At 38.1% G+C, this 9,820-nt stretch overlaps 1 protein-coding gene across 2 annotated transcripts; it reads left to right on the top strand.

Moving 5' to 3' along the window:
* Positions 1-1,086: 1,086 nt before the first annotated feature.
* LOC127366407 (zinc finger protein 706) lies at positions 1,087-5,508 on the top strand. 2 transcript variants are annotated; one of them, XM_051405257.1, is made up of 4 exons: positions 1,087-1,213; positions 2,147-2,295; positions 3,832-3,944; positions 4,077-5,508. In XM_051405257.1, exons 2-3 carry the CDS (start codon positions 2,161-2,163, stop codon positions 3,925-3,927), a joined length of 231 nt encoding a protein of 76 aa, XP_051261217.1. In that variant the 5' UTR covers positions 1,087-1,213; positions 2,147-2,160; the 3' UTR covers positions 3,928-3,944; positions 4,077-5,508. The 2 variants fall into 2 exon arrangements, with proteins under 2 accessions (XP_051261217.1, XP_051261216.1); XM_051405256.1 differs by having other exon boundaries at positions 3,832-5,508.
* The last annotated feature ends 4,312 nt before the right edge of the window (positions 5,509-9,820 follow it).

The following is a 9,820-nucleotide window of genomic DNA, read 5'->3' as shown; positions in this document are numbered from 1 at the left end:
CACAAATATTGACGGTATCACACAACAACAAAAAACGACAAAAACTGAACAAACCGAAAACAAAAAAGGAGTAATAATATATTAATATATTAATAAATATAAAAACGAAGAAAATAAATCAAGAAAAAGTAAAAACAGGCTGCTAGAAGTAAGTTAGGGTTAAGTGGTTGGAGGTATCGGTGTAGAAATTGAGATAAAAGTTAACGTTTATTTTCTTATAGAAGGTGAAAGATTGAGATAACTGGGGTAAGAAAGAGAAAAAGAAGAGACAAGACATTTTGACTGAAAATGGCAGATTAATCCTTGGTAGAGTTATTCATAGGAACCCCTTTATGATAAGACTAAATATATGATTCATATAACAAAAATGAAAATAATGCTTCTAGTTTTCAGGGTCGTATTATAAAGGCTAATATGTTATATGAGATAATATTTTCTCTTAATCGTGATTAATACAGTAGGAGAAAGGTATAGTAGCTGACTGAGTAACCTTAGCTGTCTGTACTATGACACCTTGTGGTTGACATTTCACTTTGCACCATGCAGACAGATTTTTTTTTCTTCTTCAAACATCTTCCTTATTAAACAGTTATGTCTCACATACATTGCCTTGGTACATTCAGTGCTCATTTTCATAGTCCTTACAATTGTGCTTATAGAATAGGAGTTATTAGGAAACCAAGTAGAATGACAAACATAAATGGAATAAACAACTGTTTAAATACAAAACATAAAAGTGGATAAAAATGCTGATAATATAATAAAATATTGAGTTGACCAGAGAAGCCTTCCTCCTAACCCCTGGTCCAGAGAAAATGTTAATCATAAATGTGGAATCCACATAGCTATATGAGTTATTTTTTTATATAAACATATATATATATATATATATTTTTATATAAATGACTGCTTTACGTTTATACTTTAGTAAATTTTTGTTTCCTGATTAGGATGTCTGATGCTGCGTTTAAGTGCTGTCAGAAAATGTCCCCCCTCGATCCATCCTTACCACACAAGGGGTATTTGTAAAAGCTTCAGTCGCGGCCACTGACTACACTTGAAGGCAGCATCAGTTTCTGTTTGGGCATGCGCATTATCGCGGTGACGACATACCACCTCGAGGCAGCGGACGGTGCTGAGGACTGACGTTAACCTCGCGTTTCTTGAATTTTATTTTAGTGGCTATCTTCAGTCAGACATTTATTTTTCACTGGTAAGGCATTTACAAAATGTCTATTATACCTCTCAATGCCTTTTATCTATTAAAATCATATTTTCTGTATGCGTTCCTCCACACTTTTCTTCCTAGCTAACCTAGCGCCAGTGTTAGCAACCGGCTAACAACATGTCTGTGTCTTGAGTAGTCTGACAGTAAATGAATGTCCTATTTATGCTATAGATGCACTAAGAGATGTGTTTTGTGTTACTAATACGACCATGTCCAAGGTTACGACAGTAACTCAGTCTTATAAACCGTCGCTTTTAAACTAAACTCTAGCTAAAGTTGGCTAACGTTACCGTGTGAGAGCAATGCATGGCGGCGGAGGCTGAGCTCAGTCCACCACAGTGATCTTGGCTGGATGACACTTTTAATGTGAAAGTAAAGTAAGCAAAGAGAGTGATGGTTACTCCTTTCCAACACATCCACTGGACAGACAATTTGGGGGTTGATAGTGGACCCCAGTGTGTTTATTCGTCCCTCCCCGTCACTATCAGTCAATAACACCGTTCATATGACCCTACCCCCTGACCTAGTTCCACTATTGTGACTATAATAACCTTGAATATCTGCAGTGTGATTTTCTTCGGGGAAATTTCCAAGTTAATTGCCTTATCCCTGTGACCCAAAAAGCGGCAATTAACCTAGTTTAGAAAGATGTTTCACAGCCACTGCTTTCTTGCACATTTTAAAGTCTGATGATCTTATAAGACAGCTGTCTTTACATTTTTTAATCATCAAGGTGCTTCATGTAAAGCCTCAACTGGTGTAACTGCTTCATGTTTCCAGTTAGTCTGCCTCTCAGTCCCTCTGTGACTTACATTTTCCTTTCCATCACCTACTCAGAACTTTGCTTGCAAGCCATCTTATAGTCTTTCTCAGTTAATGGCTCATCACCTTCTTCATGGTGTTGTATAATTTCTTTAGGTCTAGCATCAGATATGGCCCGTGGGCACCAGAAGTTCCAGTCCCAGCAGAAGAATGCCAAAAAGCAGGCAGACATCAAGAAGAGCAAAGGCCATGACCAGAAGGCAGCAGCTAAGGCTGCTTTAGTATACATGTGCACAGTGTGTCGGGTATGTGCTTAGGCGGTAAACAGATCATAACATTTTGAATTAAATTAAAATTAGCACCCAGGTATCCATAGCCAGCAATGCTATTGGTGCCCCGTGCAGAATTGCTAATGTGGCTATTTACATCGGGGTCTATATAGCATGGCAGAGACAAGCACTCAGGTGACCATAACCAACAATGCTGTTTGCACCCAGGAACACATTAGATACTGAATGTGTATATATTTTGTGCTTAATGCACCTGACTTTTTAGGAGGCTGCTGATGTCCCATGTGAAACCAAAACTCAATGTTGATTTATTTGAACTAAACCATGATATTTTCTTAAACATAACCAGGTAATTTGTTGCCTTAACCTAATCAGACTACAACTGAAAAAAAACCAACTGAAAATAAAAAACATTTGGGTTTTGGTTTCACATGGGACTCAAACCCTAGTTTCCAAGTAAGATTCTTGTGTTTGACCCATTCATCCACTACAAATTCCTGAAGGCATTCTGGGTGTAAATAGCAAACAGACACTCCGTAAAATGATTCTTTTGTGAACTTGGTATCACCACAGCAGAGGCCCCATCATCTTACTTCACATGTCCTCTTAGCCCTGCAATGGATAACTACATTGCCTAAACCAACTACTTTCAATACAGTCTAGCTCAGTGTGCTGCAGGTAGTGGTGGGTTGTATGGACTACATCAAATTGATAAATGTTTTATCTCTGAAAAAACAAAACAAACTTTTCTCTAAAACAAAGCTGAACATTAGAAGTGTCACAAAGGTAGGATTTATTTCAGGACACTTTTGTAGGATTACATTTGGTTGTGTGGGTGATCCTAATGAACTGGCACTCGTATTGAGAGCTGGGATATTCCTACTCAGCTAACAGCAGTGTCCTCTGGAAGCTCCAGTTTTAGGTGTCGGTCATCTTTGTGGGGACAATAACCAAATGTGTGGTAAAGTGGTACAAAGCCCTCTCAGAAAGTTGGTTGAGGAGGCTCTGCTCAAATTTTCTGACAATCAGGTCCTCTTAAGTAATTGTCCAGAATGCACACTGCAGGTATGAAAACGGGCAGAACTCCTAAGTGCTTTGTGAACTCTTCCTCTCCACATTGTTCGTATTCACCACTGTCTGTGTTTGCTGCTGCATTGCCCTGATCATCTCTGTGCTGGCAGTGATAAAGTACTACACAACAGCTGGAAACCTGTATGTTACCTGTAAATGTAATATTTTATTTGTGTCAGCCTCTTAAGTAATCTCTTGTCCTAGCGATTACTGATAGTATGAAGGTAGCTGCTGTAAGGTTTTGAATAAGTTGGCATTTTTAATGTGGTGGACGATGCGTTGTTTGACCCCACAAGTGACCTTGTTGTGAAAGAATAGCTGTTGATGTACCGAGGCAAACTGTAGTCTTTTATTAGGATATACTGTAAATATGCAAGGATGCCCAGTTTATTCTTATCGTTTTGTTAGTGTGCTCTTTATATGCTGTTTCAATGTATATTTTCAAATTTTTCACATTTTTTCTTTTCCACACTTTCTTAGACACAAATGCCCGACCCGAAGACCTTTAAACAGCACTTTGAAAGCAAGCATCCAAAGTCTCCAATGCCCCCAGAGCTGGTCGATGTGGAGGCGTAACAGATTCACCTCTTTCAGTAAGACAGTTGGGGCTGATTCATCACAGGCTTCTACATTTTGCAATGTTTCAGATAAAATATCCTCAGTACAACTTCAGTTATTCCTCATGCTACTTAATTTGGTAATTAATATATGGGTGTTTTATGCAGCGGTACTACTTGCCTGCCTGCCTGCCTGCCCGCCAGCACATGGTCTTATTTCCAGATTGGATTTTTTGCAAAACTATCCTCACTCACCAGAATTCGATCCAGGGCCAGTACTGAAGGTAGACGCACAGCAGACTGCTACCCTGTCTTGACTTGTGCTAAAAATATATATATATGTATGTGTGTGTTCCATTTTTGACTGTATGCAATATTTCTATCTGATCATTTCAAAATGTTATACTCATAAGACCAGCTTGTCCATGGGCTCTACCAGCATTACAACCATCTCAGGGCTCCCACGTTTTCAGGACAAGCTTTGAATTTAGAAGAGAATGAATTGGCACTGGCCCAGCTGAACAAAGTTGTAATACTAAAATGATGATTGGAAGCATCCAAATCCAATGTACTATAAATCTCATTTTGGATTTTTGGCTGAAACGTAAGTTGCGATGCGCCAGGGTTGGGTTCCTAATTAAAGTTTATTCATAATGACTCTGGAGTTCATAATGTACTGTACTTTGAAAGACAAAGACAAACTCATTCTAAACCACTAATAATGTGTTCTTTTGAGTAGATTGAGATTTAATTTCAATCTGCACTGACTTTTTACCTTTCCTTGATCATTTAAAGAATTCCAAGACAAGTATCTAGTTTTTGTTGATATGAAGAATATATTACACATTGTGCTACACGGGTACTGAAATTGTGTGTTGCAATTTCCCCTCAGATTTCCATGAAATGTATCTAGTTCATGTCCACTGTGTAACTTTCTCATGTGCAAGTTGTAAAAGTTGACCAGAGAGGGCGCTGCAAGTCTACTCATGGCAAACCCTTCCATGACACAATTTCTCCAACTCCTCATAGAGCAATGTGATGACTGCACAAAGCATTTGTTTGCGAGTGTTTGTTGAGTGAATCAGGGTGAAGATAAGTTTTCACTGGATGTTGTAAATGATGGCACTATTGAGATACTTCTATCCTATCCAGGTTTGTCGTTGTAAAAAGACGTACGTGGCATAATCGTGTTCACTACGGTAGTATTTGATAACGATTCAGTCTATCACAATTGTGGAACCACTAGTCATCTCAGTGGCATACGATCCCAAGTGCAGTCTCAAACTCTTTAGTGTTATTCCCTCATTATGGTGCAAAAGTATTTAGACTGAACTACATTACACTGTAAGTTAGCTTTGGTTCTTATTTTTATATTAGTTCTTTTCATAGCATGCTAACAGACGGAGAATTAATTTATAGAAATTAACTATTTTCTATGCATTTGGACCGACTGGTCATTAACCACTGACATTGTATCACTGTGCTAAAGTCTGGACTGACAACCAGCCATGTTTTTACTTTTGTATTAATAATCATATCTTTGTCCATGCAATGCTATGTCTAGCTTTTAATAAAGGTGTTACTTTTATATGAACCATTACTAAGCTGTGTCTTTTGATCATTTATACATTTCCACCTGGATGTTTTTTATTGTTTGTGTATGCATGTGTGAGTGTTTCTGTTGTTTATTGGCCTCTTGAGCTTCCACCTACTGTACAGTTTATTAGTGTACTGCCAATTTAGGCCTCCTGGTTGAAACTAATAAGTGTGTACTGTAGTGTTCTTGTTAAACCACTCTAATCACTATCATATTACAGGGACCTGCCGTGCACCATCTATAAACAGTGATAAAGATGGAGAGTAATCAGTATAATAAATCACGCTTCCTCATCTACCTCTGCTCTTCCAGTCAGGGCTCTAGGCCTATCTCAGTAATCTGAGTTTTATTAGCGTGTCAGTTTGTACCCTGGTGAGAAAACAGGGCCTCATTGCTCGTCCACACGGTTTATGGTAAAACCAATTCTATATTTGAGAGTGAGAAATGTATCATGAAGGTAATAATGAGCCACTGCGCCTGTGGGCACGTTACAAGAGCTGACAAACACTAATAATGCTGGGTCTTTATTAGTCATACTCTTGATCTATTAATGCCCTCACCCTGCTGGTTGCTTTAGAAGACCTGTTGCCAGAGACAATCCCATAAAAATAGATTTATATACATTTTAAAAAACAAACTAATGAAACTGGCCTGGACAAAAATGATGGTACCCTGAGCTTAATATTTTGTTGCACAACCTTTTGAGCAATTAAGCGATTTCTGTAACTCAATGAGACTTCTGCACCTGTCAACAGGTATTTTGGCCCACTTCTCGTGAGCAAACTGCTCCAGCTGTCTGAGGTTTGAAGGGTGCCTTCTCCAGACTGTATATTTCAGCTCCTTCCACAGATGTTCAATTGGATTTAGATCAGGGCTCATAGAAGGCCACTATGAAATAGTCCAATGTTTTGCTCTTAGCCATTCTTGGGTGTTTTTAGCTGTGTGTTTTGGGTCATTATCCTGTTGGAGGACCCATGATCTGCGACTGAGACCAAGCTTTCTGACACTGGGAGGTCCAGGGACGTTGGCTACAGTCCCGTGGAACTTAAACGTCTTAATAATATGTGCAACTGTAGTCACAGGAACATCAAACTGCTTTGAGATGGTCGAATAGCCTTTACCTTTAACATGCTTGTCTATAATTTTCTTTCTAATCTCCTGAGACAACTCTCTCCTTAGCTTTCTGTGCTCCATGTTCAGTGTGATACACACCATGACACCAATCAGCACAGTGATAACGTTTCACCCTTTAAAAAGGCAGACTGACTGATTACAAGTTTGAAGACACCTGTGATGCTAATTACAGGACAAACCTTAGTTTAAAATGTCCCTGTGGTCAAATTATTTTCAATCTTTTCTAGGGGTACCATAATTTTTGTCCGGCCAGTTTCATTAGTTTGTTTTTTAAAATGATTCTGTTGAACCACAATTCAAAAGCAATGTCTGATTTTCATTAGTTAATTTTCAGTCAATTTGTATTCGTTATTACTTCTGTCAGTCTCAAGTTATTTCAGTGACCATTGTGGGTTTTTCTTTCCCTCTATGGTACAGCGTTGCCCTCAGGCAACACACCCATTTTTGGCCTGTCAAATCTCCACAATGCATCTTTTTAAATGATACTCTACTTTTAAAAAGAGGGAAGACGATGCTTTAATTTGTCACATGACTTTCAGGAAGCCATATTGAAACCCTTTTTTGCAGACATTTTCAAAGGAAACAGCTTTGCAATTTTGCACCACATCAATGAAAACATCATTTCCGGGAACTTTTCCACCTGCAAAAAAATATATTCACTTTTTTCATTTTTTGCTAATTAAATAATGGAAACTTGATAAAATGCAACTGTTGCCCAGAGGCAACAACCTATCATGATGGACAATTGCATATGTTGCCTTGAGGCAACAGTGAACCATTATGGAATCACCATGGCAGCATGAGATTTTGGTAGTGTGTGTTTAGGAATGCTCAAAAGCATATATAATGTTCAAAAGCATGTGATCTTTACAATTTAACAAAGATAAATTTGATGTTTGTTGCAGTGAAGTTCAGACTATTACTATACTCTGTAGGCCATAGTGAACTTTGCCTTATTTATCCTTATAACTTCGTCTTCTTTGCTTATTTCCACACATTTTCCTCCATTTACAGAATGAATTCAGCCTCATTCTATACCCCTTTAAGGAGGTAGAGGGTATAAATCCCACTTCAGGTTGAGCATAGTGAAGTTGAATAAGAATTAATTAGTGATGAAGAATGCAGTGCCATCATCACCTGTGCGTCAGGACAACACTGACCATTGACCTATTTGGGTGGAGAAAAAGGGCAGGTGCAAATACCCAGGATGTAAGGGTATAGTGGAAGTGCAGTGCACACAATGTGTCACCTAGCTGTGCTTCACTCCTGAAAAAAACTGCTTCATGGAGTTCCATAAGCACTGAGCAGCAGCACCACAAATGATGGCAGCGCATGTCAGGAAAGACACAGAGGACTGATAGGAAACATGCATTGAAATGAAGGAGTGATGATCAAACACTGGAATCTGACACCAGTTTCTTGTTTTGCAAATGGTTATGATCTTTGTTTTGATAATTAGTTCATTTAAAGTTTGAAGAATTAGGCTTACGCTTAGAATTACAACTCTTCGAAACATTCATTTCAGTGGGTTGTTCCACACTGGTACAATGTTGCCTACAGGCAACGTTCAGCCAAGAAACCCTTTAAAATAGTTCCTTTTATAATATTTTTCAATTTAAAATGGCATGTATTGTAACCTGTTGAAGCTATTGAATCTTTTACACATGTTTATTTAATAAATTATGTTCAAATTTAAAAAAAAAAACTTTTTCACTTTAGCACCATTATGGTACAATGTTGCCTACAGGCAACAAACCCCAAAAATGTATTTTAAAAAATTATTTTTATAAAATTTCTTCAGATTATGTTTATTTAGTCTATTTTAAAATAACACTCCAAACATTTTTTTCCTAACTGGCATCATAATGTGTAACCATCAGTTTTGTCGACGTGTGTACATCTAGTTAAACTAAAACTAGCACTGCAACAACAGTGTATGTGAGACAGGTATACATACGTGTGCAGAATGTTTGTACTACTCATAAGTGTGGCTACACCATACATACAGCACATACTGTATTCTCCCATCTACATATACTGTACTTATGTGATATGCTGACTCCATATGTTACAGACTAACTAATCGGGGCTGTTTTTGCTTACCTAAATGTTGATTTGACTGACTTTTTTTGAATGGCCATTTTGTATTTTTTCATGTCTTGTGGTACTTGTTCCATTTATGTCTGACTCATGGTAGACTCTTGATTCAGATCTTATAAAAAAGTAATAATACTTCTGTATTACAGGTGGCAGTGTGGTGATCGTACAAACTGTGTATGATGAGATAAAATGAATCAATAACCTTAGTCTAACTGGACCCCAAAAGGATTTTGAATTACTCGTCTGTGACCGATGCACTAATGCAGGTATAAATCCTGGATTATACAGAGCTATACGCATGTGCTGAAATAACAATGTGGCACTATTATAACATCATAAAATTATATTAATACCTCCTGTAGCACAAGCCTAAACCAGCTAATGTTTGTAAAGTTATTTGACATCACAACAAAGGACAAAAAGATAAAGAGAGCAGTGGAAAAAGGACATGTTTTTTCATGTTATTGCAGCACAGGCCTAAATATCTTGACTTTTAGTCCCTAGCATGGGGCAATTCCATCCTTCATTAGAGCCTCCACACCATGTCGTTTCAACACCGCACATCCATTTTTAAACAGGCATTCTGCTACAAATGTGTAGTCTCAAAGCTTGGGCTGCGATCACCTGGCCCCCCTTTTGAATTGTGAAATAATGAACAAACAATCACACAGTCACACAAATACCTTTCAGAATGTTGTGACTGTCTAAGAGACGAAATGATAAGTGAAGTTTTTCAGGATTTCACAACAGCAGCTGGAATTCCCACAGACATAGAGGCTTGAATCTTCCCAGTTATCAAAGGCCTTTACACCAAGATCCAGCTCATTATTCTCTATTTTCTTTTGGAAGTTCTGCTGGGTACTGCCCCAGACAATGCTGCAGATTTTAGGGACTTTTGAAGAGTGATGGATTGATGTCTACTTGTGGGATTTGACTATTGTTATTGAATACAGAAGCTGAGTGGCTCTCACAGACTTGACAACATTACTGATAACTCTCGGAGCGTTGCCAGGAAACACAAATCATGAACTTTGGTTGTAATTTGTATGTGTGCGTGCCTGTGTGTTCACGTTCTCAAGAT

The sequence above is a fragment of the Dicentrarchus labrax genome, unplaced genomic scaffold, assembly GCF_905237075.1.
Source record: "Dicentrarchus labrax unplaced genomic scaffold, dlabrax2021, whole genome shotgun sequence".
NCBI lineage: Eukaryota > Metazoa > Chordata > Actinopteri > Moronidae > Dicentrarchus > Dicentrarchus labrax.
This window is presented reverse-complemented; position numbering and strand designations above follow the sequence as displayed.

Coding starts and splice junctions, on each gene's coding strand:
- LOC127366407 (XM_051405257.1), top strand. CDS start 2,161: ATGGCCCGTGGGCACCAGAAGTTCCAGTCCCAGCAGAAGAATGCCAAA. Junction 2,296..3,831: donor ACATGTGCACAGTGTGTCGG/GTATGTGCTTAG, acceptor ACACTTTCTTAG/ACACAAATGCCCGACCCGAA.